Source organism: Corapipo altera, unplaced genomic scaffold, assembly GCF_003945725.1.
Source record: "Corapipo altera isolate COAL_440 unplaced genomic scaffold, ASM394572v1 24b, whole genome shotgun sequence".
In the NCBI taxonomy this organism is placed as follows: domain Eukaryota; kingdom Metazoa; phylum Chordata; class Aves; order Passeriformes; family Pipridae; genus Corapipo; species Corapipo altera.
The window spans coordinates 14,503,596-14,523,208 of NW_020884888.1; the positions used below are offsets into that span (position 1 = coordinate 14,503,596).

The 19,613-nt window shown below is 40.7% G+C and overlaps 1 protein-coding gene across 12 annotated transcripts in view; it reads right to left on the reverse strand.

The window, feature by feature from the left end:
- CTNND2 (catenin delta 2) overlaps positions 1-15,726 on the reverse strand; it is a 631,505-nt gene extending 615,779 nt beyond the window's left edge. For 2 of the 12 annotated variants that reach the window (XR_003527693.1, XM_027643873.1), the window contains exon 1: positions 15,418-15,725. Coding sequence is in view for 11 of the 12 variants with exons in the window: in XM_027643873.1 (XP_027499674.1) it covers positions 15,418-15,454 (37 nt within the window). In the remaining variant the exon portion in view is untranslated. Of the gene's footprint in view, positions 1-15,417 lie in introns of all 12 variants that reach the window. The other 10 variants (XM_027643865.1, XM_027643864.1, XM_027643867.1 and 7 more) reach the window with 8 other exon arrangements.
- Positions 15,727-19,613: the final 3,887 nt, after the last annotated feature.

Here is a 19,613-nt window from a genome sequence, read left to right on the forward strand (position 1 = left end):
TTTCTCCAACTTGGTAACTTGTTTCTGAATGGCAGCACTATCCTTTGGTTTATCAGCTACTCCTCCAAGATTTGTTATCATCTGCAAACCTGCTGAGTGTAAATTAGTGTTCCATTACTGAGATCAGGAATGAAGATGTTCGACAATGTAGGGCACCTCATTGACCTCTGGGGTATATGGTTACTACCTGGCCTCCAGCTGGATTTCACGTTGCTGATGACAACCCTTGAGCCCATCAGTTCCAACAGTTTTCAGCCCATGTCACTGTTCAGCTTATGCGAGATTGTCAAAAGTCTCCCATAAAGTCATAATAAATGACACTCGTTGCTCTTCCTTTACCCAACATGGTCATCATATCTCACCATAGAAGGCTATCAGGCTGGTAAAGTTTGTCTTTTCCTTCATAAATCAATTAAGACTACTCCCAATAACTTTTCTGTCCTTCATCTATTTGGAAAGTCTGTACAGGAGGATTTGCTTCACCATCTGCCCAAGGACTGAGGTGAGGCTGACTTCTCCAGACCATCCTTCTTGAAGGTAGAAATTATGTCCGTTTTCCACCAGTCCTCAGCAACCTCCCTTGATCACCATGACCTTTCAAAGACAATTATTAGAGACTTTAAATCTCCTATAATTAGAACGTAAGTAGAATTTTTAATGCAGCTGATGGGCAGATGCCAGGATCAGTAAAAACTCCTCCACAGCTCAGTGAGCAAATATACTGTTGTCTAGAAGCTAGTTCTGAAGCCCAAATCAGCTTTTATTAGCATTTGATCAGGTATGTTCTTGAATGTATAACAGAACTATCCACACCAGAAGTATCCTGCTTGACAGTCACAAACTGATAAAGTTATGCCATAGAAATTCATGTTACCACAGTGATGAGGAGTGAGATCGGGTTCTCAGCCTGTGCCCTAACTCAGCAAAAAAGCAGCATCCAAAACAAGCTAGCTAGTACCTGAAAACACAGGTAATAAAGCCTAGAGCAAAGTTTGTGAGAGAAGACTGAGCGATGTCAGGGAAGGGTACTAAATTGTGGAACAGTCTATTGGAAGAAGAAAAATAAACAAATAAATAAAGATTCAAAGTCTAACCATCATCCATACATAAAAAATTACCTATAACATGGATAAAGGAGAAAATGTACTCTGTTGTATTCACACATACTGGTAAGCAAACTTATCTCCTAGAAACTAAGGATTTTAAATTGAATTTTCTCTTCAATTATATTTGTAGGAAATACCCTTGTCATTCACTGTATCTACCCTTTTAAGGTGTAAGTGGTTTGTTAACTCCACAATCTTTGTTGATTGTAATCTAACAACCTAGAGGAACAATGGATAAGAAAAACAAAGACATGATTTGAGCACCTCCTAGAACAGAAATGTATAAAAACATCTCCTTATATACATCCTTTTAGGATAGTGATATTTAGAATAATTAGAAGGTAGATGTTCTAAAATTCACTGTGAATTTCAATAGAACATACTATCAAGGCTGACTACAAGTATATGAATGGATCAGAGTTGTGCAAATTAGATTTCTCCAATAAATTAAATTAATTTTGCTCCGCAAAACTTCTTTAATTATTATTTTAAGTGAAAGAGCAGAAGCTACAAAAGCTGTAACTAATGCTTCATGGAATTTGTTAGGTTTAACAAATTTTCTTTTGCAAGTTAGTATTACATTAATTATGGTTTTAATAGTGTATTATATTGCTACCTGTACATTATTCCAGGATAATAAACACAATCTATAACATGTCCAAAAAAATTACACACTCTTGACACCTATATTTGTTGAGCTATTTTACTTTATTTTAAACACATGAAGTGATAAAGGAAACTTTTATCTAATAAACCAAGTGCGAAGAAAAGTCTCAGTTACCTTCTGACCAACCAAGCCAAAGCCTAGGGTGCTTGGCCACCGTGGCCCCTTCCCCTTCTGTTTCCTTTTTGTTTCTTTTGTCTTTTGTTTGTTTATTTCTCCTTGAAAAATGAATGTCAAGAAAAACTATGTCAGAAAAGACCCCTTGTGAGAAATCATCTTAAAAGCTTTGAGATACTTTTAGACAAACAGATATTAGAATAGTACTAATGTTTTGTGAAAGTGAGAAGAAATTGCGGAGAGATTGTCCAAACATTCTAGGGCTCACCTACACTAACTATTTTGCTGAAAGAATCTTTAATTACTTCAACATCAACTTGATGCTTGTTTGAAGAAGAAAACCTATGGATATAGGAACTTCAAACATTTGTCCCTCATCATCCTGCACTGAGACTGCTTCTTTTCACTTGAAACAAAAAAGGATTGAAAGGGAATTGGTACCACAACAAGGCTGGAACAGAAGTTGTCTTTCCTCCCTTAGTACATGATGAAACAACAGCAACACTCTCTTGCTTATAAATGGGTTTAATAACATTCCTTACACATTCTATATTAACATGGTAGTATTAATGGTGTAGTAAAGGACCAGCAGCAGAGTATTCACTGATGCTTTGTACAACTTCATTATTCTTGCCAAAGCAAGTTCTGATTTTCTTCTTTAAAATTCTCAGAGAGAAGGGACCCAGCACAGTTTACCCCCCCTTTATACTCCTTCAAATTACTGTCTTTTTACTTGTTTTCATTTTGTTAAAGATGTGACAGAAGCACAGTAATGACTTTTCCTATTCTGAAAAAAAAACCCAAACTCTTACATCACATAAAACATGTTGTTAACAGCTTTGGAAAATGCTGGAAGTGGTCAAACAAAAGTTAAGTTTTATGACACCCATGCACTGAGAGCAGTGTAACAAGAGACAAGTATTTGCTTAAGCAACACGGAAAGGGCTATATGTTCTAGGAGACAGAGTTCATAAGCAACCAGGATCCTATTTTCATGCTTGTTCCTGACCCGTTTTAAACCCTTCTTGACTTGTTTTTCCTTCAGCAGTTCTGTTAGCTAGGTTTTTGAACTTTTCAGCACAAGGACCATCTGCGAGTATGTTTTGGACTGCACAGGTTCAACAGGGTTGTGATCTAAGTACGATTGTCAAAACACTGATGTAGTACAAAATAAAGAGCCACCACTATGTTTGATTGCTTAGATGATTCCAGTCTGTTCCTCCATCTGCATTCTTGCATATGGTCTTTCATACATGGTACAGTTAATGAATCTACTGCACTCAATTTTCTAAATGCACCTTGGGAGGGAATTGGTTATATGCCACCCACAGGCAGACTGCTGCAGCACAGTCCAGACTATGGTTCTGTTTACTGCTTCTTGTAAAGGGTCACAGATCAACTCAGAGGTGTTGAGCTCACTCTGTATTTACACGTGGGAAACACTGGGATATTTACAACTACCTTCAAGGTCCTATTGTAACTTAGGTCTAGTTCCATAACAAAATTAGCCTACTGAAATTCAGTATCAATACGCAGCAAATACCCTTCCACTTAAACACTTTGATTTCCACTTAAACAGTTTGATTTCACGTGAGTAGAACAATAGGAAAGTTTGAAACAACAGCTGCAAACAGGTCAACTGAAGAAGTTTCATGAGGCTTCCCCTATGAGTTAGCCTACAGCTAGAGGCAGCAGCTTCAGACCCCTGAAAACACCTTTTTGCACCATAAAATTATTTCAGCTATAGTCTCATATACTGTAGAGGGATGCAATATATGACACATGCACACTCTTAACACGTGATAGCACTTGCATTCTGTCAGAGGCAAGGAGAGATCCCAGCTGTTTAAAATAATTTAAAAAAAAAGCAAGAACAAAATTCACAAGGCCACTGCAATTTCCATTATATTTTATTTAAGCCATTAATGACTGCTTCAAGACAACTGAATAAAAAGTCTTTACAAAAGAGGAAGACTGCCTGACAGAAATAAACAATTAAGAGATATATACTGCTTTACATCTGTTATGTTTTGGGTAATATTTAAATGTCATATTTAGATATTATTAAAAACTCTGCATATATCTTCAAAAGTTTTGGGTGCATAAATGTTTACAAGTTGCAAGTCCCTTTTTATTCTTCTCTTCTGCACATGTATGAAAAATGTGAAGATTAAAACATCAGAAATATCACACAATGTTCTATAAATTCATTCAGCAAGTTAAGCCACCTTTTTGAAGAAGCTCTAGAGTGATTCATGTGCAAAGAAGAAAACGCTTTTTGCTGGCCTTCCTTTCTTCAATTGTTCCTGTAAAATGCAGATGTAGAGCTGTGCCTCTGAAATACACTTTGTATCTAAACCTGGTATTGTGAAATCAATCGCAAGTCTCTAACCCTTTCCTTTTACAGATTAAGGATAGAAGTGCAAGCTTTGGATGCTAAGAACACATTTGGGAATACCTGTTCTTCTGTATGTTTCTTGAACGCACATATATTAATATGTGGAACACTGCTATTCAAATAAAAGTTGTAAAATAAAAACGAGAGAGAATTTGAAATTTGTAAATTGCCTATCATTTTGTTAGGAAGTCTGGTAGCCACCTGAAACTCAGGCTAGAGGAAGTTCTTCACTTTTTTTTTTAAGGAAAAAATATTTGTTTCCTTACAGTGAAATAACAAGACTACAGTACTTAATAACAGTTATGGCAGAACCATATTAAGTAGATGGTATAAGAGAGACAGACACTTCAGGTTCTATATCAAGGTGGGGGAACATACATAAAGGTAGAAATGTCTAAGTAGAAATGTGGTACAAGTTTTCAGTCAGTGGTCCCATTCAGAAGGAAAATCAGCCTTGGTAGTAAGTGGTAGTGACAGCACCTCAGCTTGCCTGTATAATTCATGAAGAACTTTGCCTGTTGGAATGGTATAAGTTCAGATGTGTTTGGTTTCAGATCAGCTAAAGGAGGCAACATCAATGCAATAAATCTACTATTCCAGTGGAGTTTGAGGATAGCTAAAATAATTTTATTTTTGTATCCCATTCCCTTAAATGTGAAGCTTACAGTAGTTTACAGGAAAGGGTTAAAGACTTGTGATTTATTTCACAATACCAGCTTATAGATACAAAGTTTATTTCTGAAGGACAGTTATATATCTGCATTTCAAGACAGCGCCACTTTTCCATTTGTGCCATTCCTCCTGGCCAACTCATCTTTTTCATACTAACTACTCATTCTCTTTTGTTAAGCAAAAATAAGAATATATGACGTATATACAAATTTAGATACTCCTAAACAAAACATGACAAAAAATCTTATTTTTGGCCACCTGTTAATACTATGTAGTTATTAAATCCAAATAGAATCAATAGACTATATTTAAATAAAGGTTTATTAGAAAAGTATTTGAAAAACATGGATATTTAAATGTTATGATAAGAATATTAAGCCCTCCAAAAATCAGGAGTCCTTGCTTCTTTTTCACAATCCTGGAATTTTACTGAGGGCATGTGAAAAAGTGAATTTAAAAACTCAGTTACTTGTTTTAGAGGTCTATACAACTTCCTAGAGAGCAATCCCATTTGATGACAAGCACACTACAATATCAGGTAAACAAACTGTATACTTCCAGAACTATACTGTTTTACAGGTCAGGAAGGATATGTCAGTAGGATAAGTTAGCTAAAAACACTAGCATTCTGATTTTTTCCTTCTCTTTCCCACTTCTCCACCATTCCTCCCTCTCCTCCACAACTCATATATTGACCAAACAGTACAAAAAATATTAGCTACTACTGAGATGTAGTAGTTAACAGGCAGATGTCCTGTTTTATGATAACACTGTAATACCTGCAATTTTCTTTTTTAAAAACCAATCTAGCAAAAAGAAAACAAAAAGCCCCAACCAACCATAAATAAACCATCACAACTGTTTCATGACAAACATTATCTTATGGAATTACTGAAGAGTCAAGTGAAAGAAGGCTGACTAAACAGAAAAAAATATTTTCGCTAAGGTATGTCTAGTAAAACACAGGTCTCCCATTGAATCAGTTGGATTTCTGTTACCAAATTCAGTAAGAGTACAACTCAGTTTTGTCAGGGGGAGAATACAAAATTACATTGCTTTTGAGGTTAATATGCAAGTTATGTAACATACATATAACAGAGGAATTTTAACATTTGACACAGGTGTAACTAATTCCATACGTGCTTACAGTATACAAGTAGAATATATGCATGTATGCATGCATTTCCTTAACATGTTTAAATTGTTTATTGCTTATCTGTGCAAGATGTCCTGTTAGAACTGATGCACTTTTGTAAATAAAACACTCCTAAAAATGTATTTCTAAAAGTATTTGCTAGAAATCAGACTGGATCAGCTACCTATGTTAAAAGATTGAATTAGCATCTTTTCTATTCATTACAACAAAGTAATTGTGGTTTCCAGGCTGTCTCCCTGTCCCCAACTTCCTACCCAGCCTTTTTTTCGTCTGCTGTAACCAGTATCTCAGATCTCTTTCTCTGCTTTGGACATTGTGCACAGTGAAAAAAAATCCACCCCAACCCCCCAAAAACCCAAACCCAATCAAAACCAACCAACCAAACAAAACCCAAAACTAGAACAAACAAAAAAAAAACCCCACAAACACATAAAAGCCATTTATATTGCAGACTGTTTAATTCCTTGATAAACACTGTTGCTCCCTGGTGCTCCAAGTCTATTCTGTCAATAGATCACCAATAATCTGTTATTTGGGGACCTGAAATATTGTCATCACCACTGACCAAAAGCCAAGTAGCTCCTCACTGGATATTTTTAGGGGAGACCATGCTAAGAGTCTCAGAGGGATCCACCAGCAATGTCAGCCTGAGGACTCTGGTGGGTAGAGCACAGTTGCAGAGAAAACTCCTGCTCCCTCTTACTGGGCAGCTCCGGTGTCAGTAAATACCTATAGGGATTTCACACACAAACAGGAAAATCAGGTTCTTTTAAACGACTTTACCCCATAGGTTTTCCAATGAAATGACACCAGAGTGTTCAGGAGGTCAAACAGAAATGCCAGATCTCAAAAATCCAAGATGTCCCAAAATCCTGAAAGTAGGTCAAACTTATGTACCACTTAGCTGGCACTGTCAGGTATAGCACATTCCTCAAATCTTTGTTTTGCACTTGCTCACAAAAAAATAAAAATAAATTAAAAAAAAAAATCTTATTTTGTGAATCAAACAAAATTGCTTTACTTATCTGTGCAAACTTTTATCCACTGTAAGCTAAACTGAAGGCATAAAACATGATCAAAGTCTGGAATTTTGTTTTTACCAGTCAAAAACAGATGTCTCCTCTGCTCAGTTCAAATATTGTTATACTAATACACATGAAATACAAGAAATATTTATTACTCACTACCAAAAATTCACAATTCTTTAGATTGGCAAAAAAAAAAAAAATACCCAAACAAAACCAGCAAGACCTAAACAAGAACTGTGCCTCCTAGACTTAGGGATAGAAAAGTAGGAATTACAAAGCTGATTAATCTTTGCTACTTCTAATTAAAATGTATTTATAGAGAGGAAACCTTTAAGACAACTAATCAAAACTCAACCTCAAAACAGGCAAAGAAGAGATGTAAAGATTACATTTCACACCATAGCTTTCCATTTCATCCACATAAAGTAATTGCCGCACAGATCTATGCTACATAAGATACACAGAAATGTTTGTTCCTTTCTGAAATGAGGAGTATTATCCATCCTTTGGGTGCTCATTATAAGAGTCAGCATTGAGAATTAAGTGCACAGGATCCCAGTGGAAACACTCAGAGGCTAAGGAACTTCCATAATTTGACCAGAAATGCATGCTTTGGAATTTGTTCTTATTGAAAAAGCTATGTAATGACACATATTAGGAAGGCCTATTTACCTGAGGGTATTAAACAATCACTTATCAGAATAGTGCATTAGGCTTCACAGCTATACTATGACTTCTATTCAATGCTCCCATTTATATGAAAAAGACTTTTTTGGTATCATGACTCTGCTTTTAAGGCCAGTTCTTAAAACTTATGATTCTAAATTTACGCTTTGATTAGACATGCATGTTTCTAATTAAGATCGACCTGTCCATCCTTCTTTGAAGACATTTAAGTCAAAGTCCCGAAAGACTCTTGAGGCTCTGTGTAATAATTTACTTGTTCTTGGTAAAGGCAATAGAATTCACAAGTAAAAAATAAGTGGAATGAGCTGCCAATCTTGTCAAAAACACTTTCAAACAAAAATACATACTAGTGAACCTATAAAATCTTTAAGGGACCATCATGTTTATATGGCAGAAAAAGAGGAATTGGTATTGTCTACCTCCTATGCATTCAACTATAGAATGCTGTAAGTCATCAATAAAACAAATGTATGTGTAGTGGTTAATCCTCGACACCTGTGGCAGATGACAAACACTATTGTCTCAGAATGGACCAAACTTCACCTTCTGAAAATCACATAGACATAGCTGAGGCATTAGGGAATTAACCTGGTGACCCCTAAGCAGGACAGAACTTCCAACCCTGTTACTCCAAATCCTTCTGTGGGTAAGTTTAATGCAGTTAAATGAGAGAAATAAAGAAAACAGAAGCCAACTGTCTTCTGTTGCTTTAACTGTAATGAAAATTTTGAGAATGCATTATGCCTTCTATATTTTTGACACTTATAAAGAAAAGATGCACTATCACACTTCCAAGTTTTCCCCTGTACCACCAGATGACATACATCAGCACTGCAGTGGAAATCCACATATAAAATCACATTATTCTTGTAACTCAAGCTTTAAAACCATTTGCAGCAAGAATTATGCAATTCATCAATTACTGTCAACTTTCTTCATTAAAACACAAACTTTTTAAAAGACCCAGATCTTTTTTGTTCTAATCACTGCATTTCTAAGCACACTAGGTCAGGCAAGGTTAGGCACTGAACTGAAGGTTCAGGTAACCATCATGTGGTGATCAAGAATACAGGTACTTCATCAGAAATATTCAGAAAGTATCAAATATGACTAATCATATTGTTAAAATTTGTCAAAATGCTCGATTTGGAAGAATTCACTAGATATACCACTTTGTATTTAGTATCTAAACTGTTTAGCAGCCCCAACTCCAACTTTCTACGAGACTTCAGCTTCTAGATCACGTAAAATCTCACTTATTACAGTATCACATCATTCAGAAATTAGGCATACTCAAAAGATATCCTGAAGTTTAGTTGATATAATAAATGTGAGAAAGTGATGGAGTTAGAAACGTCTTCAGGTATCTGCTTATTTAAAGAACTCAATTACTCTACAGATTCTGAGATAGAGAACAACAAGTAAAAGGTTTGTCCAGGCAGGATTTCCATGTCTAACCTTGAGCCATTTCCATTGCTGAAAACCTTTAAGCTGTTGTTTCCTTAGATAACAATTCTCTGACATAGCCTTCTGCCTTCTCACTCTGCTCTTCCCTGAATCCATATGTAATGCCATGACACTTTTCATGAAAAAGCATGAAAAGGCTTTTGCCTCGCAGTATGCCAAACAGCTAAAGCATCAGTCAACCTTTTGGCAAGAAGAATGATTATTTTTGAACAAGCGAATTTGACTGGGACAACAACAACCTGCTTTCAAATAAACCTGATCAATACCCAGCTGCGCTGATTATAGAAGTAAACCTGCAGGAAAAATGAACCCAACTCAAGAGAGATTACAAGTCAGAGTTACAATTTACTAAAAAAAGATGACAATAAATGTAATGATACAGAGAAAAACTGGTTTTCACCCTCAGAAAACAAATATACAACCCAGCACACTGGGTAAGAACAGAACAGTGTTTGGTTGGCCCCTGTGCTGAGCACCCCATGGTCCCCCTGGGCGCAAAGTAAAAGGAAAGGAAAACCTGTTGGTCTGGGTGATAGTCACAATCCTGTTGAAGTAATGATCTCAGTCTTGTCGAGAGTGGCAGTCAAAGTCCTGTTGAAATTCTGGTCCTCCTCTGGATCTGAGGAGTGATACCAGAAGTCCCAAGACTCCAAGATTATATGTGCTCAGGTTCAAGTGGGAATGTCCAGTACCTCCCCCAGGGCGGGGAGTTTCAGGATGGGTGATTCAACTCTGAGTCACATATTTTTGGAGTCTTTGATGATCTAGGTGGTTGCAGCTGCCTATTGTGCCACTCCAGTATGGCCCATTAGCAGAGATGCCCCCTCAGGCTGGGTGTGAAGGTGCTAATGCCTCCCCTGAGGGGAGTTATCACAGTTGTTATCACAGTTACTAGCGTGAAGACAAAGAAACACCCCTCCCAGGGTTTCTTTAACACCCAGCTTGTAGCCTGAGGTGTCAGTTGTGCCCTAGGTAGCTGCTGCAAATGATCCATTATTAACAGTCCATCAGAAATTACACAGAGGGTGTAGAATACACAGTTTTGGTTATACCCACATAGTGGTAAACTGGTCCCAGCCCCTCTAAGTAGGACACCAGCCAACTACAACATTAAGACAAAATACTAGGATGCCAGGATTTGATTCATGTATGTTGTCTTCAGAAAAGTTAGTTTATTTGCTCACATAAATCTAAAATAATGTATATATTAAAAACACCCAAACAAAACCAACAAAAACATCTCTAGAGCAGCTAGCATTCCAAAAATACGCACACTCATGAATTTCAGTATTTTGGTGGAAAGCTGTAAAGAAAAACTGTAAGGTTCCCACGTTCTGTTTTCAACATTCAGTGCATGCTTTTTTGCTTTCCAGCTTCGAAAATTGCAGAAGTACTCCCTTGAGAAGCGGGAACTACCCTGAAACTCATTGTCTGGAGCCTTGAGTTACTACCTCTGAGATGCTCCTTGCCAGTCACCCTTCCAAACTGCTTGCTGGTTCTGATGGAAAGCATGTTATACCTTTACAGGATGCAGATTACAACCCTTAGTAATCCTGGTGGAGCTAAAAGGTACAGTAATTTTCTACCACGACATTGCAACTTATTTCTAATTATTTTCCCAAACATCTTAGTAATATTAAAGAAATTAATCTAATATAAATGAGTGTGTAAGAGATAAGTCTTATCCAGCGGATTTAAAACAATTAAGAATCTCACAGAATACCTGTTTACATTAGCTGTTTATTTCATTTGTCTCCCTTCAAAAATTCAACCTTAAAGGGATATTTGGTGCTGCTTAGCTGAATAACAACTGACTGTGTTAGAACAGGAGAATGTAGCCATGGCTTAAAAAAAATTACATGTATGTTACACTAAGCAGATAAATCCAAGTTTTATTGTCAGTTTCCAGAAGTAATTTTCTTGACCAAAAGGAAATTGCTGCTCTGTGAAGATTTTTGGGAGATGAAGAAATCAATTGCAAAGTTGGTAAAAACAAAATAAAAAGAGGAGTGGGAGAAGGAAATGTAGGAAAAATAGGAGGGGAAAAGGCAAAATCTTCCACTAGAAAATGTAAAGCTCCTTTGAGTCTCAGATGCTCTTGATTTTGCATGTTACTATTCAAACTCTGCATATATGTGGCCTCTGAATTAAAACAAGCAGAAAAAAATGGTTTGTTATACAGTAGAATTATTATGACTAATGCAATGAACCACAATAAAATGCAACATCAAACACGGTTATTTTATATATGAATTTTAGAAAGTTATCACCTTCTTGGCAGCTTTGAGAAGCACAAAGTTTTAGAGTTTCATTAGAAGCCTGGTTTGTTTGTTTGTTTTTTGGGTTTTTTTTGTTTTGGTTTGGGTTTTTTTTCTAGAAACTTCAGTAAAATAGGCAGTGACCAAAAAGACAAGATAATACATACTCTTGCATGCTGATGTGTCTTGAAGTTATTGCTTATTAGTATAACTGAATTTTGTAAAGTAGAATAGGCAGATTAAGAGGCAGTAGGATGCACTAGAAGTTAGTATGCCAAGAGCAATTTAAACAAATATTAAATATTTGCTCTCATGGATAATGAGATGTTTCTCTTTTTCTCAGTTTTACACTGAACTGGCAGTTAATACAAGAAAAAAATATCTATTCACATGGCAATTGGTTTACATACAAACAGCTACCATATTTCATTTTCAATATTATTGAACTCAAATTTTGTCCAGTATAGTGCCAGAGAATCTGGTCAAGCAATCTGCTTTTACAACCCACTTGTGACACAAAGTTAGCACATCCCAAGGGAATAGAACAAATTGTTTCAGTGTGTCATGCTACATTCGGACTTCTTTCCAAGTGAGCCTAACTACAAAGGAACCATTAGCCAAAGAGTCATGTGGTTCTGCAGTGCATGAGCAGAGAACTGAACTCCTGTCCTGCATGGAGACTTCTTATTCACATGAAAGAAATTACTTTTCCCATCATGCACCCATAAAAAAACAAAGGTCAGAAAAATAACATTTTTCATAGTGTAATGTCTTTTGTCATGACAAAAACAACCTCTTCTTTAAGAGCAAATGTGGTTTAGTCCTTTTTGAGAGTCATTCTGTCACTTAAAAAATAAATTTGCTATATTTAAAAATGCTGCCTCCATTAAAGTTTATTGCTTACTTGTATGTTATTAATAACTATACTACTACATTTAATATTGTGCAGTTAAATAAGCATCCACAATTCATCCTGCAATAAGATCTTACTGAGACCTTCAAAGGCTAATACAATCATTTTCATTTTTGTCAAACCTCAGCTGTAACTTCTAATCTCAAATTCTTCATGACTTACAAGTACAATCAATAAGCATCAAAACCACAGGTCCTTATTTAAGTGAAAAGTACTGTAATAATTCATTTTCCTTATCTTGCTGATACTTCTGAAAACAGGGATTTCTAGGACAGAAACATATGCTTGAAATCCTAACAAAGATACGTTGGAATTTCCACAAGTGATCAGCTCTAAAAATCATATCACACTGAACCATGAAATAGAAAGTGTATCTGAAATTTAGTGCAAAATTTAACACTCATGAGTTCCGCTGATTCTGTTAGCTGCTCCATTTACATGCCAATTTACAGCCCTACCTAAAAATGCATTTCTTAAAACCCTTAAAATAAACTGCTTTGGTACTTCCTTTGTAGTATAAGTTGATTTTACACGTGTCTTGAGAAACAAACATTCAACACTGAACCACAGCCATTAAACTGATACCACCATCAGCAAAGGTAAATTATGCAAATCAGAATTATGCAAACATCTTGGGTTTTTTTAGTTGCTACTATTTCTATTTTGTGCAGCTGCTTGTCAGAGTTCATTATGCGAGGATGAAATTTTTTTAGTATCGTTATCCAAAAAAAACAGGAGTCACAAACTTGTGTCACCAATGAGCTATTTATTGCTTTTAACGTCTATTAAGGTACCTGACAGCCAGAACTTGAGCACTATAGCTGGAGTTCTCTCCCAAAACCATCTTTCTTGCAATCCACAAAAAGTCATACAACTGGCATTCAGAAATAAATACTTTGCTTCCTACCAGCAGGTTTGAGGAGTATTTCTTTTGGTACGTATACATAGCACAGCCCGCAACTCCCTTTTTTTTTTCCAAGCCTCTCTTATATAACAGACTGCAAAAACCATCTCTGTGCAACGTGATCAAGATGCGATCTCCTGTTTCCGAACTACAACATTTAACATAATCACATTCAACCCAGTCCCGAGCTATTAATCAACTTCTCATTAACGTCGATGATCAATCACAAGTTCTCTGCAGTTTTGCGAGACACAGACTGATAGTCAGTCAAGGCTCCCAAAGGGTCAAGTCATTAACAGACTGAAGAGAGACAGCTTCACCAACTTGGCTCAGAAACGGTATTACAAGGGTATTTGAACATCGTATAACGTTTTGCTTAAATATCACAGCCTTCCTAGGTGGTTTGGATTTAAGGTTGGGGCTCCTCCCCAGATAACCAGTGTAAAGGCAAATAGGCTCATAAAAGCCCTAAAGCCACTTGAGTCTCAGAGGCCCACTAGTAGAATATGCAGCAGCTTTCTCTGGAGACCTGCCCTTAACCCCTTCATGCCATGTCGTTTATACACTGACCAACTAAGTAGGGTGTCTGAAAATTATCAGCCCAGCCTATGAGTTATATAATCAGTTCATTTTTTAAGACAGGATGAATATATCCTTAAATACAGGATGACAAAGATTTTCTTTTCCTCTCTTGATTTTGCAAAAGCCACAACAGACTTACATAAACTCCATGTATTTCTGGGTTGTCCTCTCTCTATCTTGAGGTACGTAAGTCTTGACGTACCTTATGGAGAGGTTTGTTACGAACCACAGCTCAGGCTGACTCACGGTTTTCACTTTACATACAGGCTACCTATATAGATTTTGAAAACAAACCTGCACTGTGAAGTTTTTACTTTCCTTGTTATTGCCAATAAAAAGGCATACTTGCTTTAAGAGGTAAAAATATCAATTACTACAGCCAATAAAGTTAAGAACTGGGTGTTCGATAAAGGGACCTCCTAATTTCTATATATTTCCCCAAGTTTTGGATATTTCTTCCTGTAATGTATAGGGTTAACCACGACACCCTGAATCCAAACAAAGCACACTCTAACAAAGTATAAGAAAATGTATCTGTACGAGATACTGTATTACACTCTTCCACGTATTCGTGCTTCCAATCCCTCCAGGGGAAATTTAACATGGTTTCTAAAATTATCCCTCTTTAGATTTTTTTTTCATTTTTCTCCAAGATCCCTGGCCAGATGAATTTGAGTATTACATGAACTGCCTGTGCCACTGCACCTCCTTCCTCTGTGGTGACTTGATTCAGCTGAAGCTACGCTTTGACCGATCAATGCAAGCACATTACACACCAGAATAAGAGTAAGGTAAGGGTAAAGGAAAGAAAAGCATCTCTCCTTTCAGCCATTAAATATAGATCAACGAAACATCACAGCGCACATCGCAGCTCCGCTCCCCACCCCCTCCGCCCGCTCCTCGAGCGCAGGATTTCGCAGACGGTGGCTTCAAAGGAAGAACACACACCCCACACGCCCCTCCGCACACACACACAGATACAGATACACATACACATGCAGCACAGACACAGAACCGCGCAGCAGCAGCCGCTCGGAGCCGCCCCAGGGCCCGGGCTCCGCGCAGGGCCGGGCGCTGCCCCCGCCCGCGGGTCGCCGGGCTCCTTCTTCTTCGTCTTCCTCCTCCTCCTCCCTGGCCCATGACTTCACTGCCGTAACGAGCACATTAGTGCAGGGCGTCGGGAGACACCGTGCCGCGGATGCCCTACATAAGCAACGACTAACGTAGAAAGAAAGGGAGGAAAGCGATGGAGGGGGGGAGGCGCGGGAGGAAGAACCATGGGGAAATAACGCACTTTTGTTACCTCTCGGCTGAAGGCACAAACACTGCTCCTTGCAGCCCAACCCAGCCTGGCTGCCTCGGCGAGGGGAGCAGCGCAGCACCCCACACCAAACAGAAACATCACGCAGGCAGGAAGGATGGGGGGGGGGGCACCTGGCACCATTACGGTGCCTGTCGTACTCACCGATCGGCGCCGATTCAGCGTGCTTGCTCCCAAACATATACCAAAACCCAAGAGCAAATCCTCAGTCCGTTAGGAAAGGATGAAAGGGGGGAGGGGGGGGGGCGAGCGACGGCCCCAGGCTTCACCGCAAGGTCCTGACCTTGCCCAGCTGCAGCATCTTCGGCTTGCCCCCCCCCGGGCGTGCGTGTGTGCCCCTGTGCGCCCGTGCGTCCCCGTGTCCGTGCGGGCGCGCCGGTCCGGCTCCGCGGGGCTCGGCCGCAGGACAGCTGCCCGCTGGCTGCCGGGGCGAGGAGGGCTCGGCATCCACCGCCCCGCCGCTGGGGCGAGGCGCGGGGCCGCTGCGGCGGCGGCGGCTGGGGCAGGCTGCGCGGCGGCGCCGTAGCGCAGCGCGCCGGGCGGGCGCACCGGCCGCGGGATGTGGCCGAAGGAGACACAGCCGCCGCCGCAGCATCTGCCGCCGCCGCCGCGCTCCCGCCCGCCCTGCCTCCCTCCCTCCCGCCTGCCTCCGCCCCTCCCTGCCCGTCCCCTCCCCAGCAGGAACGCGCCCGCCGCGGCCGAGCAGCCGGCGCTGGGGAAGGAGGGGGGGAGAGGGGGGCGGGTGGCCCCACTCCCGATGAGACACTGCCGCCCGTGCCGGGCGGGGCCGAGGTAGGGCCAGGCCGGGTCCCCCTCAGTGTTGCCGCAGAGGGGCGCGCCCCCGTGCTCCCCCAGTGCCCTGCACCTGGGGGAGGACTCTGATTTACTGGGGAAGGAGGAGGCGGGGCGGCGGGCGCAGGTGTGGAGGCGCACCCCGGGGCGGGGGGCGTTGGGCGTCGATGTGGAGCAGCCCCTCAGCAGTGACCGCGGCTCCTGCAGTCATGGGTTGGGAACTTGTGGTCTGCCAGCCAAAACGGTGACAGCAACACGGAAGCAAGAGCTCGTTCCCCGGGTCGTGTTTCCTTCGGTTCCCTCTTCCCATCCTTGGGAAACCTAGGTGGGAAATCTACCACGTTTTCAGAAGTCTTGCGAGCAAAGAGGGTAAGGAATATGGAAGTCATGTTTTACTCCTGCGCACCCTTAACTCTTCGCTGAGAAACTTGTGCGGAATGCAGTTGCAGCACTCACCTGAAACTTGCCACTCCAGGGCTCCATTCAACTCGCTGCGCGGAGTTTTGGTACCTGAGCAAAACCACCAATTTTTTGGGATTGTTGCCCGGGGTAACTGCTGCCAATTCCCGCTCACAGCAGGCTGAGCATCAGCGCGGCAATGAGGACAGCCACAGACTCGGCCGAGGCGCCAGGGCAGCGCCTACAGCTGGTCATTTGTTGCCCGAGCCCGCGGCCACAGCACCTGCCCCGCATGGAAGGGACCCGCATGTGCGCTGGACGCCAGGGGCTGCCATGCCGGCCGCTCCCGCAGGACAAGGCGCTCCCATCTATCCTCCCCCGCCGCCTCCCTGCGCCCCTCCAGCACCGCCCGCCGCCCTGGAGATGTCATGGCGGGCCCCGCAGGGACAACCACGGGCGCCGCAGGGGGACCTGCCGCCGGGCTGAGCTGGGGCGGCAGCGGCACCGACGGACCGACCGACCATCGCGGTCGGGCTGCACGGCGACTCGCTGCTGCCACCTCTCGCCTGGCGTTCTCGCAGCTTCCCAAAACTCTCCGGTGAGAAGGAGCTTCACCTGGCTGAAGTTCCCCCTTCACCTCACCGAGGCTTTCGTTGGGGTGACTACCCCTCCCTTCGTTTCACGGGAAGGCCAAAGGCTACATATCTTCCCTGCACCAGAATGCCTTGCTTTCGGTCTGAGGTCTCCTTTTTGGGGAGTTTCATTTCCATATTTACTGAATCATATAGATGACTAGTATATGTCCCTTTTCTGGGTTAAGTGAAGGTGGCCTATCCACCTGTGTCAAAATCGGTAAGTTACAACTAAGGGTGATTCAGTATGGCAGCACCCCTCAATGTCAAACCAGACTTTACCCAACTAGTATGACCTGAGGCAGAGCACCTCTAGGTTCAAAAACAGAGTAAGTCCCAAACCTAACTATCAAGTACTGGTATGGCATGCATCTCTACCTCTCAACACCTACTCAGTTGCAACCAGAGCTGAGCTTGCTAGTGGCAGAACACACCAGTGAATATAGTCTTGCCCTTGACTTGAGTACAAAAGCAACCAACTAGTCCTTTGGTTACTTTTCGCCCTAAATAATATCGCTGGTCACTGAAGCCAGCAATAGGGAGAGTGAAAAAACAAAAGCAGCTCATCATCTGTGTCTGAAGGAAGAATAAAATGTCTCCTAAGTCCAAGACCCTGGGTTTGTGATTCGCAGCCTGAGACAGACATCTAATTCTGAACTGAAAGTAGTGTATAACCCAGTAGTTACCTAGATTCACTATCCTACTGTTAAACCTCAAAATGTACTTGATAATAAAATTACTGGGTATTATACCATCCTAGATCCACCATAGCACTATGTGATCCACCTTCTGCAGCCTAGCCTCTTCTCTTTTTCAAAACTGAAAGGTCTTTCTGTCAATAAAGGAAAAAGAGGTAAAAGGGCTAGAAGCAGGCCATGTCCTCCTTTCATTCTCCCTGAAATATAGCCATGTAATAGGGGCATTTCATGGCCCTGGGGATTGTACATATCTGGCCTAATTGTGGGATGAGCAGTGTGTGCTAGTGAAGGATGTACCTAAGACACCTGATTCTCCCCACACTGTAAAGGTTACCCAACTAGCTTTACTGATCTGAGTAGTCTAGCCTGGAAGTTAAATATAGTAGCAATAAAGATATATAATAATGTGGATGCTCTGTAGGGAAAGTGAGGGCTGGAGGCAGAAGCATTTTGGAGGAATCTGGGAGGTGTCTGAAGAAATTTGCTTTTCTCTCACAAGACTTCCTCTTTCCCACCACTATTTTGCATGACAGGGAATTCATCCTAAGGTGTCGCAGGATTCACAAAGCTTCTCCTCCTGCTTATTACGCCTGATTCTCCCTGCGTCACCTTTTCAATATTCTCTGACACCGGGGAGGTCGGAGAAGAAGCCAAGACTAACTGAGCCCTGCTTATGGATATGGAGAAATGGGACAAGGGAAATAAATCAGATTTTCAGAAATGGCTTTTTGCTGCTGCTGTCACAGAGGAAGGGTAAGGAAGAGTAGTGAGGGGTAAGAATGTAAAAAAGAGTGAGATCGACTTCTGGAAGAGATTGCCCTATCTATCGTAGGTACTGTCTACCTACTTCATTCCCAGTGACTAAGCCTCTTATTCTGACAAGCCAAAAGCATATGTAGGTGAAAGCTGTTCACTTTTTTGGTCACTCCCAGCCTTCTCATATACAGACAGTCCGTTTTCTCAGGTCCATGCCTGGGCGCGATGTATCTATCCTAAGCTTTGCTTAGCTTTCTTGAGGATTTGTTTGAGTTAGTTTTGTGTGTTGTTGATTTTTTTTTTTCTTTAAAAAGGTGGGAAAAGAAAAGGAAATTATTATCATGTCAAGGCCAATATTTTCCAGCACAGAAGCTGTAAAAGCATCTTTACCGTTTGTATTTGCCCTTTAGGTTTACAAAGGCCCTTGAGGCCTCACATGTCTATTTGGTCAAAGTAACAACAAGTAAAAATTTTAGAAAACAGAAAAAAAAAGTAGTAACGTAAATAGAGTTAAATTCAGTGATAGAATTTTCAGATAATTAGTCTTCTAAATGACTGTATTAGAAAGAATAATAGCAGTTACAAGTTGTTTAAGCTTAGGCTCAAGAGTTGCATGCTACTATAGCTGGTTGCCAGTGATACTCTTCCCATCCTGCTAACTAGAAATATAACTTTTTCTTTGTGGAAAATTTCATCTACATGTAAAGGATGAAACTCACAGCAGAACACAAGGAAAAGTCCATTAGTCAACAGTTAGACAATGCATCAAAAATATGGGATACCTAGATACAAGAACTAGTTGTGTCTGCTTGTACTGTCTCAATACAAAATATATTTAATTTTAGTTTAATCCTTCTTGGAACAGAGTTTGGGAGCTTGTTTTCTGAATGTTTGGATAGAAGGGAAAATATTTCTTGGCTGATTTGACTTTCTTAATTGAAGATTATGTTTAAACTTAACTTTGTACTTCATATGAAGATTGTTGAGATCCTCTGTAATGGTCAGGATCCAGCAACTTCCTCTGTCACACTGAAACCAATGGAAACCTTCTATACTAAGAATA